The 16,821-nt window shown below is 47.1% G+C and overlaps 1 protein-coding gene across 4 annotated transcripts in view; it reads right to left on the bottom strand.

The window, feature by feature from the left end:
* NMNAT3 (nicotinamide nucleotide adenylyltransferase 3) overlaps positions 1-16,821 on the bottom strand; it is a 115,932-nt gene that overhangs the window by 65,407 nt on the left and 33,704 nt on the right. For 2 of the 4 annotated variants that reach the window (XM_049710103.1, XM_033404124.2), the window contains exon 2: positions 789-938. In XM_049710103.1, the coding sequence (XP_049566060.1) occupies positions 789-897 (109 nt within the window). In that variant the 5' untranslated portion in view covers positions 898-938. The remainder of the gene's footprint in view (positions 1-788; positions 939-16,821) is intronic. The other 2 variants (XM_033404125.2, XM_033404127.2) reach the window with 1 other exon arrangement.

Genomic DNA, 16,821 nt, shown 5'->3' with positions numbered 1-16,821 from the left:
GAAATTGATTTTGGTTTAAAAACAGTAAACATTTTTGAGCAATGCAAAAATACAAAATACATACATGGATACATAAGATATACATAAATATGTAATGAATAAAACTTTCATATGTATCTGACATTGACAAATAAATGACTTATATTCTTTAGAAATAATCATGCAGATTACAAATGTCACTTTACTCTCTTAATAATGAAATGGAAAGTCAAGGAGATGGAACATTTCCAGATTAAATATTTCCAGCTGATTAAATATTTCTGGCAAAGCCATGCCATCTGTATTAGAAATGCCCTATATACAAGTTTGTTAATTTGTAATTGTCTAAGATCTATTCTTTCAAAGGAGAACGTGTCGGAATCCCCATTACAGAACGTTTGTTTACCCACTGAAGAGTAGCAGGAGTTCTCAAAGGTACATGCTACCTATTCATCTGGCTGTGTGGGTAATGCTTCCTGGAGCCCCAGGAAGGACGCCCTGATTGAGACACAGGTTCTATAACGTGCCCAGTTGTCTTTTTAGCATTAACGGTCAATGTGAAGTGGACAGGGAGGTAGTGGATCCTGAGAAGCATTTCAACTCTATGGCCAGGGATATGACTTGTACACATGTCACACGGCTGAGGAGTGTTTGCCCTCTGAATATGATGGAGGAAATGTATGTCACCAGTTATGCTGTGAATGAATCAATTGAACAGTTTTAATAATGGGGATGATGACAGCAGCCAGCAAAGCCCCAAGAGGCCCAACCCACCAGTTCTTCCATTGGACCTGGGCCCCGGGACTGACCTGTTTGGTGAAGGTGGTCTCTGGCCACCTCAAACAAGCGCAGGTGCATGTTGGTGATGGGGTTGAAGGAGCCACAGGCCAGGAGCACCACGGGGATTCGGCTCTTCATCTTGTCAGGCACATTCACACCTGCTGCAGCAGCCACCCTGCCTTCATTGGGACAAAAACTCATGTCAGGGAGTTGGCACCAAGACAAGTGTCAAGATCAGCGTCTCTAAGCCAGACACAGGCCATTACTTCTCACTTGTAAGATGACTGAGGAGGCAAGAATAACAGTAACAACATTTACGGGAGGTTCACCATGGGCCAGGAACTGTGCCAAGCCCCACACCACGGTACAGCTCTTATCTTACCAAATGCTTTCAACTCAACCCTGAGTGGTTACTTATACAGCTCAGGGACCTTAGAAGCTGCAAGGCCAGGACTGGAACCCAGGCAGCCTGGCCCAAAGACCATGTTTTGCCCATAACCTCTACATCCTCCCTGTGCTCTGATGGATCCCCTTGGTCAAAAGGCGTATGTAAGATGCCCAAAATGTCATCTCTGAGAGTCCAAATAAAGTCACAGGCCTCAGAGCAGAGCGGAACTTGTTAAAAACTTACTTTAAAATAATTTCAGACTTACCAAAAAAGTTGCAAAATTTGTACAAAGAATTCCTATATACCCTTTACACAGAGTCCCCAAAGGTTAACATTTTACCACACTTGCTACATTCATTCTCCCTCTCCATATACGCACACATATCTGTAAATACCTATAATTTTTTTTCTGAAATGTTTGAGAATAAGTTGTAGACATAATACCTCTTTAAATACTTCAGTATGTGTTTTCTAAGAGCAAAGACATTTTCTTATATAACTGCAGAACAACGATTAAAATCAGAAAATTAACATTGCTACAGGACTATAATCTAATCTACAGGTCTTTTCTGATGTCACTCACTGTCTTTATCTGGGGCCCAAGCATTTTTTGAGAGGGTCAGGCCCAGACACTCTCCATACATAGTTCATTTATCCTCACAACAACCTTATAAGTGTAAGTAATATTATCCTCATCTTGCATATGAGGAAACTGAGGCTCAGAGAGGGACTATCATTTGCCCTAGGTCACACAGCCAGTAAGAGGTAGAACTAGGAGTCAAACCAAGGCCTAACTCCAGTGAAGCTCTTCATGAACATTCCAGGAGGCAGTGCCTCAGTGGCAGGAGAGCCCCTATCAGCCAACCTGCCCTGGAGCCCAGGCTGTTTTCTGCTTTACTCTAACCTCACCCAGGTGCTGAAAGCTACAGGGTAAGGAGACAAGAGGGTGGGCCCAGAGGAGGGCTGGGTGGAGACTGAAAGGGCAGCGGCCAGCTGGGAGTGGACCTGCCTCCTGGTACTGGGAAGGCTTAAGCACCTCCTTGGGTACATAGAGAAGTTGTTCTGGCAGTGTTCTGAGCTATGGTGGTGTGAGGATAAAAAACTCTGAACATAGGTGGGCCGTGGTTTCTTCCCACTTCCTTTGAGGCAGCAGGGACACCCCCTGCTGCGTGAGAAGAAAGCAGCCCGCGTGACCGCTACTGGCCCTGGAGGGCGGATCTTTAATGAGATAGTATTTGCAGAGTGTGCTGAGCTAGTCACAAGAGCAGCCTTGAAATGAGTGTATCCGAAGAGGCTGGCCATTTTCTACAACTGTTAGGAAGCCTTTCAAAATTCTACTTCGTTCTGACAAAATAGTATTTTTTTTTAGAGCCCTTAAAACATGTAACTGCAGCATCTCAGGTAACCTGGGGTTTTGATCCATTTTCTCCAAAGTTCCCCAAAACTGTAAATTAGAACATTAGTTTGAATGGTGGCATCAATGCGATGCAGTGCGACGATGGGGAGGAGAACAAATGATATATAGGAAGTGTGTGTCTGTCTTTTCTTTCCTTGCGTGGTCACACTGAGCCACGCCGCTCTGACAGCGACTGACTCTGTCTGAGCCACACCTCGGGCTGGAGGTCGCAGTGGGTGCACATTCCCAGGGTCAGGAACGAGGTCAGTGCACCTGCGTCGTCTGTTTACGCCAATGTGCTTCAACTAAACACCCTCCCAAGCCCAAACCCAGAGAAATACAATGATAGGGCTGAAAGGGACTCCCTCCGGGGGTTCAGCAGAGAATACACCAGGCTCCAATTTGAGTGCGTCTCGAAGGTCGGATGCATGCCATAAAAGTGACTCATCTGCCCTATCATGTCATAGTATCTGGCGAGATGAAGCAAGTGTGGGGGACTTTTGCTACTGGGAAAGGCTTCTCACCAATAAGCATTTAACAGAGGTCCACCGAGTGCACAGCAATTGCAGCTGAGGGATTTAACAAGTTGAGAAGGTGGCATACGGTCTTCTTGGAATTTATCATTAAACTGGAGGCAAGGCAAACAGATTCCACATCCGGATCCCGCCCCCTCTCCAGTTTACCGCCTCCCACTTCACAGTCATCCCCATAGCATTTCATCCAGCTCCTCAAATACAACACGCAGCTCCTTCCTCCTGCTGGTGCAAATGCTCTTCCGACCACCTGAAACGAACGCCCTCCTCGCTCCTGCCTTCAAGGTGTTCTCCTTGGAGGCCCATGCCTCCTCACACCCCCACCACGCTCACTGTACCTGCTACTTTACCACTTTCTCCTTTCACGGACCACAGACCTGTCACTGCGTTGTTTCCGCGTCTCTCTTCCCCAAGTAGAAGGTGAACTCCTCCAGGGAGGTTTCTTGTTCATCTAGGCCCCTCAACTCCTACGGGGGGCCTGGCACACAGGTACTCAGGAATGTGGCACAAACGAGAGAATGAGGGACTCTCCCTGACCAAGCATCCTCCTTTTCAGATGGCGACCTCCTCTCTTTGTTTCTGTCCCAAGTAGTCAATGGATTGGGCCTTTCAGGGATATAAGCTGACCTTTCTGGCTTCCCAGGGGCACCTAAGGCCCCTCCCCAAGACCCCACTCCACCCAACTCAGACTGAAAGCAAACAACATATTCCTGCCTTGTTGTGTCATCTTCGATGCCAGGAGCCCATCAATAGGGATATACCAGCCTCCTGCACGCTGACACCAAGGTCATTCCTCCACCCTGGAGGTCATCAGCTGTGGCTTTGCCAGGTGAAGGGACTTTGAAGGCACGATTAAATTAAGGATCAGAAATGCAGAGGTTATCCTGGATTATCCGGGTGGGCCAATTTTAACATGATTAGGGTACTAATAAAAGGGAGCAGGAGGGTCACAAAGAGGAAGACATAAGGGCCAAAGCAGCGATCAGAAGGCAGGAAGATGCTCTGCTGCTAACTTTGAAGATGGAGGGAGGGCCAGGACCCAGCAGGGCGAGAGGAATCAGCAAGGAAACAGATTCTCCCCTAGAGTCTCCAGAAGGACGGCAGCCCTGTTGACACCTTGATTTCAGACTCCTGACCTCCAGAATCATAAGAAAATAAAACTGTGTTGTTTTAAGCCAATACTTTGTAGCGATTTGTTACAGCAGCCATAAGGAACTCATACACTCACCTATTCGGGGCAGGCGCTCTGAAGTGGCCTTCAGCCTGGGGCAGGAAGGGCACAGGGATTGAGCCGATAAGGAGGATATGGAAAGGTGTGTCGGGCACAGGGACCAGCATTGCGAAGGTTCAGAAACCACCACTGAAGGTGGGCGATGGACTAACAGCACATAGATGTGGCTGTGTGTGGTGCACGCTGATGAGTGGGTGGCCCAAGACAGGGGTGCAGAGGGTGCAAGGATCACGCAGTCCCCCAAGGGGGAGTCTAGATTTCATCCCATAGGCAATGAGGAACCTCTGAAGGATTTTAAGAGCTCTCAAGTGCTCCCAGGATGGTGTGTCAGGAAGCGAGCCCCAGGATGGCTACCCCCGGGACCCGTCTGCCTGGCAAAGGTCAGGCAGTCCCCAGCTTCCCAGAGGATGGCCTTTCCTGCTGCCTACACTTCTCCTCAGTCAGCGGGTAATGTGATGCTGGCCAGTGCCCCACGCGTACTAAACTCTAACTAAGTGTGTGCCCCTTGGCCCACTTGTCACAGGCCGTTGCAGAGACACAGAAAGGAAAGGCAAGCCGGGAAGGTTAAGTGCCACCACTGCGGACGTAACGCGCTAATGCTCATCAACTGGGAGGCGGTTTACCTTTCCCCGTGGTGAGTGCCTCTAACGGGACCTGGCCCGGGAAAGTGGCCGAAAACATCCGTTTATTATAGACATAAAGCAGATGGACTTGGGCAGAATGGAAATGGATTCTACAAACATCTTTCATTACACAGACCTCTTGACCGGACTCCTCGTCTTAAAGAAAACAAGAGGCACGGTTTGGATTTGTGGGGTTGATGAGCACATTTTTCAGGACCCGGGGAGATCATTTCCATCTGCGCAAGAGTATCAACTTTTCCAGGGCAATCAACCTTCAAGTAAACTCCGGGCACTTTTTCTTTTCAACTTTGCCGGATTCACTCGCTGTTGCTATGGGCACACAGTGCTGCTAAGAACAAAAGCGGAGCCAGCCTGCTCCGTCGTGTGAGGATCCTCTGCCAGCCACCCCTTGGAGGAAACAAACATGCCAATTAAACGCTCGTCCTAATTATGAGAGTCGCAGGAAAGCAGGCAGCCTGGATCTTCAGTTTTGAGACTTTCAAAAGATTTGGAGGAGCCCAAGGAATGGAATGAGCTCTCTTGCAATCCCACACTCAGGAACTGGGACTGATTTCGACTCTCATAGGAGGGAGGAACTGAGTAACAGCTACTGGGTTTATTGAGTGACAGGCTAGGCATTGGGCAGAAAACCTTATACACATTGGCGCTGATTCTTTCAACACGCCTGGAAGGGAAGGGTTGGTGCTTGCGTTCTGGTAAAGAGTCTCATCAACTTCTCCGAGCCTCAGTCACATGGAAGATGGAGATAATTACACATACCTTCTGGGGCTGTCTTGAGGGTTAGCACAGTACCTGGCCCATAGGGGGTTCTCCAGAAATATTAGCTCCTTCCTCTTTCATTATACTGAAAACGGAAGTCATTATCCCCACATCTGCTTCCATATACCTATTCACCTTGTTTGAAAAAGAGCCTACCATTTTGTAGTCACCCACTGATCAAAACCTGGCAGGCTTTAGGAACACGTCAGCATCCCCCGCCCGACAGGCGGCTCCGTCAGACCAGCTTGAGTTGTCACCAGAGAAGAATGCTCCCCAAAAAGGCCACTCCCACATACCACTGCTGTGGTTTCTGTCTAGCTCCAACCATAACAATCAACTCAAAGCATCACTTATCCCTGGAATCGAGTTGAGAGTTGATACTGAGAAACAGAGGAATGAATAGTTGAATGTCATTCAGGTAGGAAAAACATCTGAAAATGAAGAAGAAACGTGCCCCAAATCGCAACCAACTTGCCAACTTTAAACAAAGAAGATCTAAGAGGAGGCAGAAGGTGAGAAGAGGTGCCTGGGGTCTGCGATGAGGAGTGCAGAGTAGCAGATGAACATGCCAGCTATGGTGCTAGTGCCTTGGAGGTACAGGGATAAATGAAATCTGGCCTCTCCCTCCCAATCTTTCAGGAAGAATGGATATCGAGGACACCAGCTGGGGCAGAGTCTGCTGGTGAGCTCCCAGCATCCACTCTCCTGGCTGGGCATGATGCTACATTCCCAGTGAGGCCATGTGACTAAGGCCTGGCCAGAGATCTGTACGAATAGAAGTGTTGCGTGGGACTTCCAGGAACTCTTTTTAAAAGGGAAAGGCATGCCTTTCTCCTCTTCTCCCTTCCTCCTGTCTAGAATGTGATGGCTGGGGTATGGCAGCTAGATTGGACCCTGAGGATCAACTCTAGGTCTGGCAGAGAATAAGCCAAGAGAAGGCCAGGACCCTGAGGACCTGGACTGCCGACCTCCAGGTATTTTTTTTACTGGGGAGAGAAATAACCTCCTAAGCCACTATTATTTTCTATTTTCTGTTATATGCAGCTAAACCTAATTCAAACTGATATACTGATACCTAATGAATGTTTATGGAATTTGGATATAAAGGAATGAAAAGTGTATAAACTTTTAGAAGCTCCTATTGCCCCAGTTAAACCTATTTTATATCCAGAAACTCAAATAGATATTGTTTGAAAGGGAAAATACATCTAAGAAAAAAAAATTCTACCATCACTTAATTTTTTTTTTTTTGCGGTATGCGGGCCTCTCACTGTTGTGGCCTCTCCCGTTGTGGAGCACAGGCTCCGGACACGCAGGCTCAGCGGCCATGGCTCACGGGCCCAGCCGCTCCGCGGCATGTGGGATCTTCCCGGACCGGGGCATGAACCTGCGTCCCCTGCATCGGCAGGCGGACTCTCAACCACTGTGCCACCAGGGAAGCCCCATCACTTAATTTTTTCTATGAATTTTTCATGGGAGGAAAAGTCCTTACTCAGGACTCTAGAAGGCTGAAATGTGCAGCAATGAATTGGCTTTTCTGTAGATCACAAAAGCCAGACTCTGTCGTATCTCCTTACCCCCAAGACAGATTCATTATGGTGTGCTGTCACACTCTGCTTCGAGTGGGCATTTGCCATATGGCTTGGCAGTTTAATGGTTTTCTGATACTTGACAAAAATGAAGCACAATCATTTTGCAAGGAGTTTGCATTCCTAGATGGGTCTTTTCCAAATAACAGCTGTGCCTCAAAATTGAGTTACTCAATTTGCAATTTGTGGACACAATACTCAAACATTTACAAGTGAGCAAAACCTCAAACCACTTGGGCTATTTCCAGGCTTCAGAGTTTGTGAAGTTTTTAGCAATGTTATGAGTGTGCAGCTGTTGACAAACTCAAGCCAACGTCTCTGAACCACCAGACCCGGCAGGCAGCAGTGATGTCCTACTTAGCAGGCATGTGGAGCCGACCACAAACCCTGGGGATAGAAAGAACATGAGGGAGAGAGAGAAGCCTCATGCCAAAGTTCACAGACTAACACCCTATCTCTTCCTCTCCACTCCCTAACCCATGTGTAGAGATGACACCCAAATCTATTGTCCTAGTCCTGATCTTGCTTATGGGCCCCTACAGGTCCATGGGTGGCCACGCACTGGCCTGATAGCAAGCCAGACAGACTTGGATTCAAAACCAACAAGCACTTCCTAACGGCATGACCTTGAGTGTATCAGTCAGCAGAGGCCAGGTGAGGCACATTAACAAACAACCCCCAAACCTCAGTAGCTTAAAACAATGAAGGTTTATTTCATGTTCCTATACATGCCCAGTCCATGCCTACTGGGGGCTCTGCTCTGCCTCATCTTTGTCCCTCAATCCAGGACTCAAGTCAATGGAGGAGTCACTACCTGGAATATAGTCAATCACTGTAGCAGAGAAAAAGAAGCCTCTGGAAGGTCACTTGGCCTCAAATGGGCACATGTCACTTCCAACAACAGCACCCAAGTTCAACAAGTTAGAAAATGCAATCTGACTCTGTGTCCCAAAGTTAGAGAGCCAGAAATATTTGGTGAATAGCCCTGCAGTTATCAGCTAATTAACCACTCTGAGCCTCAGTGACCCATAGGGAAAATGGAGATAATTACACCTACCTCCTCAGATTGTCATGAAGATAATTGCTGTTGACCATGTAGGGTACTCAGAATAGTGCCTGGCCCATAAGAGGCTCTCCAGAACTCTAACTTTTCCGTGTGTCCAAAACAGAATTCATCACCTCCCATACCTGCTTCTGGCTGCCCGTACCTCTTATCTGTGTTTCCAGTCACCCACGATCAAAACCTGCCAGTTAGCTATGACACCTCCCCATCCTTCCTCATGTCCCCTCAATACAATTAGCCTCCGAGTGTGTCCAATGTTCTCTGCATAAGGTCACCTTCCATCACGACTGAGACCTGCCCTACTATAGGATGTCATTACTTTCTTGTATCAATTAGGGAAAATGCAAACAAGAGAAGGAAGCTCTGGTTATCTTGGTTCCCCTCCCCACCAAAGGCAAAGCAGTGAAGGAGCATGGAATGATCAGAAGGCCACCAGGCCATCACACAGAATAAAGGAAGAGCTGAACATGAGATCTCAGGGTGGACAGGGGCCAGGGCAGTGTCACGGTCCCAGCCTGGATGGGATCCTGTGGTATAGACATGGTCACTGGGGCTCACACCAGTGTACAATGCTGTTCCCAGAGAGGGGCAGTTGATGTGGACTGGACAGTCTCACCCCTGCCCCCAGTGTGGGCGTCCACACTTGGTAAGGTAAGAGACACTCTGGAATCACCTCCCCACCACCAATTTGGCCTCAATCCAATCTCTTCTCAATATGCTGAGCAGATTAACTAGTTCTAAAGTTTGGGTTCAATCACTCAGACGAATGTGACAAACTATTGAGTGTCTACTATGCACCAAGCACTGTATAAAACCTGGGCCTTTATGCCACGCCCGTGATAAAGTCTTCGGTAATGTGTTCTCCATTGGCATTTAAGTGCTAGGTCATGTCCTTCATCTGGCGTCGGAACTTTGGAGATTCTGGCCTCATTCTACCTCTCCTAATTGTCCCCCGACTGCCCTCTCTGTTCCCTATGTGTTCTCCATCTCCTCACCAAGCTGGGACCACCTGCCATGCTCTGACGTGTCTTCTGAGTCTTTCTGCTTCTGGGATCTCTGTTTATTGCCACTTCCTAGAGCTAGAATCTCTTCCGGACCAACCCTCCCACAGAGCTCCTCCTGGTAGCCCACCTGGAAGTCAGTGATCCGTCCTCTGACCTCTTCAAGGTGACACTCTGTCTATATGGTTGAGTCCCCGCACTTTTCTAGCCTAGCAGGCTGCAAATCCCTAAGGGCAGGGATCCCAGGGGTTCTAATGCAGAGTGGAAGGCAAATAAGGAATATTCACCTCATTCATTGGGGGACAAGGTACAAGTGAAAAGTAGATCGAAATGAGAGCCAGGGAGCACCGGGCACTTCAGGGCATGGTCTAGGCTGAAGCAGGAAGAAGCAACTGAGGAGGAAACATCCCTCAAACCAGAATAGCAGAGCCCCAGCTTTGTCCACCCTCCCCCGTGCTTCCAACAACCAATTCTTCCTAGTCTCCAGTTTGCTTTATTTTACCCCAGGCAGACTTCTGTCCCTCCATCTGGGGTGTCAGCTCCCTTCCAGACTCGAATATTGTTCTCACCCCATGAATCGTGTCTGCTGCCTTGGCTGGGCCCCATCCAGGATCCTGATTCCTGATTGCCCCTCAAAGGCATCATTTGACGACTCTATCCTCTCTGTGTCTCTGTCCATGCCTTGTCCAGGGTGCATGCCCAGGGTCCCGCTCCAGTCCAGCAGGGGGCAATGAGCCACAGTTAGTGTTGGGAAAGCAGTCCCACACCCTCTACAGCCCTAGGGGCTTCCCTATTTGTCAGCAAAATGCAGAACTGTTCATGATGATAGCAGGGGATGGAACCAGGGCCCTTCTAGTGCCCAAACCACAGAACCGGCAGTGGGCTCTTCCCCCTCCCTGGTCTTGACAGCCTGTCAGTTCTACCTCTGTAACATCGTTATGATCCAGCCCTCTCTCAAATTCCACGGTCGCTGCCTTGGATTGGGGCTCATTATTTCTCAGTTGGACCTGAGTGCACTCTTAACCTGGTCTCCTGCCTCCAGTCTCACCTCTGATCCATCTTCGGCTCAGTTGCCCAAGGGATCTTGTAACATGCTTAATCCCCTGCCGACCACCCACATTCTGGATAATGTTGAAACTCCATCCATAGGCCCTTATAACCTAGTCATGACCTGTTTCACCAGCTTCATCACTTACCTTCCAACCCCTCCCTGTGTCTGCTCCATCACACTGCTTTCTATTCTATCCCAAGTCCCCTTGCCTTGAACTTTAGGACCAGCCTTAAAATCAAATGTAAACATTCTAACAAAGAAGGCAACTTTGTTTACCTTGCTTGTTCATTCATTCACTAAAAAAGAAAACAAGTTGCCACTGCTGTCAAGTTCCCCCAGGCATCAGGATGATGAGAGGGAGCTCCTGAAATACCTATAAAGATGCTGAGCTGGCTGGGCCCTCCATGAAGGCAGGCCAGGCCAGTGGACGCCCAGTGAACCACAGCCGGGGAGATGCGGGCAAGCCCTACTGCTAAAAGATAGGTGTTCACTTGAGAATTTCACGGGGCACAACATAACCAGGTCCAGAGCAATCCTTTCCCATCTCATGTGATATAATTTCCTCCAGAAATTATAAGCCAAGCAGCCCATCTTCCCTTCTTTATTGAGTTATAAGCAGAATGAGATGGTCATGAGCAGAGAACCGCAAATCTGTGCAGTGATCTATGAAGTCAGATCAAACCTGAGCCAGGTCTGGGGCGGTAATTAATTAAAAATTTTAACCAAGTTCATCCAACGTATATTTAATGTTATGCGTAATCACTTTTGTGTTGGCCAGAGATGAGGCCTGAATGGTGGGCAGTTCACAGGAACGACTGCAGTCTCTATGAGTCTTTAACAGACAAAGCTTATCTTGTTTCTTCCCTCAGTTACTGCTTCAGAAGCCATTAGCAGGACAGGCAGCTCAGGCCCTGCCCACGTCCCCAGCGAAGCTCATGCGTACAAGGACACTCAAACAGTGAAGCCCATGGGGCACTTCTCCTGGCCTTGAACTGAGGCTGCCTGCACTTGCACCTGGAATGGAAAATGCTTGGCTTTTTGTCCCAAGCTTTATGACTTTGAACAAGCCCTCCAATTCTCTTTAAGATGAGGATATCCCAACATCCATCCACGGGGGTGCCGTGAACATGAACAAAAGAGACACGTAAGGACTACATCTCCTACATGGCTTTGAGAAGAGGAGGAAGCCTTCCATTACAAAGTTAGGAAGCAGGATTCATGTGTGCCACCCCCGTGTAAAGACACCACTGTCCATGACAGATTCAACCTGTTCCTGCCAGAGCAGGCCAAACGAGGCCACTGTTTATCTCAGGGCATGAGCTCCACATGCACAAAATCAAGGATTTAATGAAGCCAGTGTTCCAGCCGATTTGGGTCTGGGCTGGGAGAATCAAAGAGGCCCCACATATCTACCAGTAGGTCATGCACAACACTCCAGCTGACCTGCACCAGGTTCCCTCCCACAAAGTCAGGAATTGGTGACTTTCTTTACTATGCATGAATTAAAAAGCCAGCAAAGACGTTAATTTGCTCCTATGATTGCTGAAGAACCAAATGTATTTATCTGGTAGCCATTGGCTGCTGGCATTTCTTACAGGACATTGTGATACATGGTAATCCATGAGTGCGCACGCACGAGCACAGGGTTCCTGGGAGTTGGAGCAGAGAGGCTGCCCAGAGGCCCAGGCAAGGAGGATCCTGGCTCCCGGGGAACAGGCAGATCCCGGGGCCTCAAGGTCAACGGGTAGAGCTAGAATCCAGTAAGGCCGTAAGAATTACAGAGCACCTTATGCCCAGAGACTGGGGTAAAGCCAGACATAGACATCTGGAGGTATCAGCTCCAAAATTAAGACAGGGAAGCTTCATCCACCAGCCTCTGGCTCTTGTGAATTCTCCTGCATGTGCTGGCCTCGCTAGATCAACAAAATAATAACTTAAGTGTAAGAGAAAAGGTAGCCAAAATGAAATGACTTAAGCTCACTGTCTTCCACGAGCAGATGTTCCAGAGGGAGTGTGATGTGGCAGAGGTTCTGCTGGTCCTCTTCTCCTTGTTATCAAGCCCGGTTTTGTTCAGGGACAAGGGGCACAGATCCAGACAGGAACCACGGCACCACGTCCGCCATGGCAGTCTGTCCCCTTTGCTGTGATTGGTCGGGTGTGGGCATGTGACTCAGTGCCAGCTAATGATATTTAACAGGAGGAGCCTGGAGGTCTCTGGGAAAGACATTCCTACCCGCTGAAAGAGCAGCGACGGGGAGGCCCTTTCTCTGCCCCCCCCCGCCCTGGACACTGTGGTGTAAGATGTGCCACCGGGGTTGCCACGGGCCCCTGTCACCACAAAGGGAAGCCCTAGAGAGCTGCAGCGGTGAAGGACCACCCAGAGATGTGGTCTCATCAAGTCACTGATTTAACCCAGTACTGCCTCTCTCTAGATTTTATTACTGAGCTGCTAAAATACCTTTACTGCTACAGCTACTGCTGGTCAGGTATTCGGTTACTTGTGGCTCGAAGCATCCAAACAGATATACCTCAGGAGGCCTTGGTTCTGGCTGTGCCTCACAGTGTGTGCAATTCTACAGGCCAAGTGCGACCCCAGCGTGAAAAGACAGGGACCTTCTGCATGACATGGTCCCTAAAGTCAAAGCAGCCACTCCCTCTGGGTTGCGAGCTGGAGAGAGACACTGCGCCTGTGCTTGAGGGCATCCTGCTGTGTGGGACCCAGGGAGGGGTGGTATGTTAGACCCCAATGTGGCCACTGTAGTGGGAATTTTCCAGGGACTATTTTGAACAAACATGATTTTTGGTTGACGCTGGGCCCTCAGAACCTAATCTCGGGGGAAACTGCCTCCTGAGCCTCTTAACAGACGCGTCTCAACTGCATTCACTGTCCCCATGTCCCCGCAGGGACCTCTCTGAGGGCAGCTCCGTATCTGGTGGGACCGTCTTCGCATCTTCGATGGCTCGCTGGGCGGACATACACCTCGCTCCACCTCTCCACAGGCAGGGACAGCTGCGTCTTTCCTGCTTCAGTGCCAGCTGCCTGCCTGTCTGTGCCTTTGGCCCACAGCCTGGTGACTTGAGGAAGCCTCAACACATCCGCACCGTCATCTATGCCTTTGCTCCTGCTGGCCCCTCTGCCTAGAATGCCCTTTCTACCCATTTGTACCTATTTAACTTTGCTCCCCTAGCACTCAGCATATATTAGGGCAACATAAAAGGTCTCCTTAACAACGACAGAAACAAATAACCCAATTAAAAAAGGACTTGAATATACATTTCTCCAAAGATATACAAATGGCCAACAAGCTCATGAAAAGATGCTCAACATCACTAATCATCAGGGAATGCAAATCGAAACCACAATAAGATTCTACCTCATACCCATCTTTGGTAGTGGCTACTATCAAAAATACAGAAAGCAACAAGTGTTGATTAGGATGTGGAAAAACTGGAACCCTTGTGCACTATTGGTAGGAATGTACAACGGTGCAGCTACTGTGGAAAACAGTATGGGGGTTCCTCAAAAAATTAAAAATATAATTTCTATATGATTCATCCATTCCACTTCTGGGTATATACCCAAAAGTATTGGAGGCAAAGTCTCACAGGGATATTTGTACACCCACGTTCAGAGCAGTAATATTCACAGTAGCTAAAATGTGGAAGCAAACCGAGGGTTCATTGATGGATAAAGAGATAAGCAATATGTGGTATTTACATACACTGGACTATTATTTGGCCTTCAAAAAAGGAACTTCTAAAACGTGCTTCAGTATGTGTGAAACTTGAGGACACTGCTGACTGAAACAAGCTTCAGAAAAAGACAAATGCTGTATGATTCCATTTACATGAGGTACTTAGAGCAGTCAAACTTACAGCGATGGGGGATAGAATGGTGTTTGCCAGGGGCTGGTTGGAGGAGGGAACGGGCAGTTGTGTACTTTCAGTTTTGCAAGATGTTACAGTTTGGTTTGGTTTGGTTATACAACGGTGTGACTGTACTTAACACTATTGAACTGTATACTTAGAAATGGTTAAGATGATAAATTTTATATTATGTGTATTTTACCCCAATTAAAATCTAAAAATAAAAGGTCTCCTTTGGTGAGCCTTCTCTGATGCCAGGGTCTGACTGCACTGGTTGCTCATTAACCTCTGCCTTGCTTCCTTGTTTTCTGTTCTATCAGGATTGTTTTGAGACCTACCCAGATGCCTAAACCAAGAGCATCACAGAGAAATAGAGCCAGAGCCCTTATTGAACTGCTCCTAAAGTCAATCCTAACTAGGCATCTCAATTATGTGAGCCAGTACATTCTTTTTTAACATCATTATTGGAGTATAATTGCTTTACAATGTTGTGTTAGTTTCTGCTCTATAACAAAGTGAATCAGCTATATGTATACATATATCCCCATATCCCCTCCCTCTTGCATCTCCCTCCCACTCTCCCTATTCCACCCCTCTAGGTGGTCACAAAGCACTGAGCTGATCTCCCTGTGCTATGCGGCTGCTTCCCACTAGCTATCTATTTTACATTCGGTAGTGTATATATGTCCATGCCACTCTCTCACTTCATCCCAGCTTACCCTTACCCCTCCCCGTGTCCTCAAGTCATTCTCTACATCTGTGTCTTTATTCTTGTCCTGCCCCTAGGTTCATGAGAACCATTTTCTTTCTTTTTTTTTTTAGATTCCATACATATGTGTTAGCATACGGTATTTGTTTCTCTCTTTCTGACTTACTTCACTCTGTATGACAGTCTCTAGGTCCATCCACCTCACTCCAAATAACTCAATTTCGTTTCTTTTTATGGCTGAGTAATATTCCATTGTATATATGTGCCACATCCTCTTTATCCATTCATCTGTCGATGGACACTTAGGTTGCTTCCATGTCCTGGTTTTTGTAAACAGTGCTGCAATGAACATTGTCATACATGACTTTTTTTGAATTATGGTTTTCTCAGGGTATATGCCCAGTAGTGGGATTGCTGGGTCATATGGTAGTTCTATTTTTAGTTTTTTAAGGAACCTTCATACTGTTCTCCATAGTGGCTCTATGAATTTACATTCCCACCGACAGTGCAAGAGGGTTCCCTTTTCTCCACACCCTCTCCAGCATTTATTGTTTGTAGATTTTTTGATGATGGCCATTCTGACTGGTGTGAGGTGATACCTCATTGTAGTTTTGATTTGCATTTCTCTAATGATTAGTGATGTTGAGCATCCTTTCATGAGTTTGTGTGAGCCAGTAAATTTTTAACCATTAAGCAGCTTTGAGTTGGTGTCCTGGGACTTGCAACCAAAATCAACCTAATTGCTAATACACTTGATCTGAAATATTGCAGCACTAAGGATAAAGAAAAGATGCTAAGGATTTCTAGGGAATAAGAAAGTTCATAGACAAAGGAATGAAAATAAGCCTGGCATCTGACCTCTCCTTTACAACATTAGATGCCAAAGATAATGAGCAATGGCTGCATACTTCTGAGAGAAGATGACTTTGAATCTGGAATTCTCTATCCGGCTAGACTCTCATTTCAGTATAAAGACAGAGTAAATACATTTTTAGACATGAATGGACTCAAAGTTTACCTCTGAGGCACTCTTTCTTAAGTTCATTGAGAGTGTGTTCCAGCAAAACGAGGAAGAAAAACTAATAAAGTAGAAAGAAAGGGATCCAACCTAGGAGGCTGGTGAAGCTAGGATGAGAGCTGTGCAGGCTGTAGAGCATGGCCCAGGGCAGAAGAGGAAAAGATGGGCCTCTAAGTAACAGGTGCATGCTGAGAGGCCAGGTACACTGAGGTTACCGTGAAAGCTTTCTCTCTCAACTGTAACCAGAAAAACAATCCGAATAAAACAGAAAGCTACCTAATAATATAATGTAAATTACATTGTGACACAATTTTAAGCCCTGATGGAATAGGAGAAAAGAAAATTCATTTGACTGATATTTCCATTTGAGTGGTCCAGGGCTACTTGACCCTGGAGTGAACATTCATGTAGTCAAAATGACTTAAATGCTATTTAATGGTGTTCAACTTTTAGAGTCAATTTAATGAAAGGCACAGAAGGCTTAATTGTGAATACATTATAGAAAGATAATGTTAACACCCTTGGTAATGTAAGAATACAGCCACCAGAAGGGAAATGGTTAGGGAAAGAAAAATGGGACCAAGAAGAGAAGTTCCAGTATTTTCCTCTTACCTCACAGAGAGTCTAGATACTGATTACAGTTTAGGAATAAGAAACAGAGATTTGATTGTGAATAATAGATAAGGGGAAAGTAGCGCTTTAAATAAGACAGGGCATAAACTTCTCTCCCATAAAATGAAGCTGGAAGGTAGGTGGCTCAGGGATAGTGCAGCAGCTCTGATAGCACCAGTATCCCAGGATCCCTCTAGATTT

This window comes from Orcinus orca, chromosome 5 (assembly GCF_937001465.1).
Source record: "Orcinus orca chromosome 5, mOrcOrc1.1, whole genome shotgun sequence".
Taxonomy (NCBI): domain Eukaryota; kingdom Metazoa; phylum Chordata; class Mammalia; order Artiodactyla; family Delphinidae; genus Orcinus; species Orcinus orca.
The sequence above is the reverse complement of the archived record's forward strand: the minus strand, read 5'-3'. Positions and strand labels throughout refer to the sequence as shown.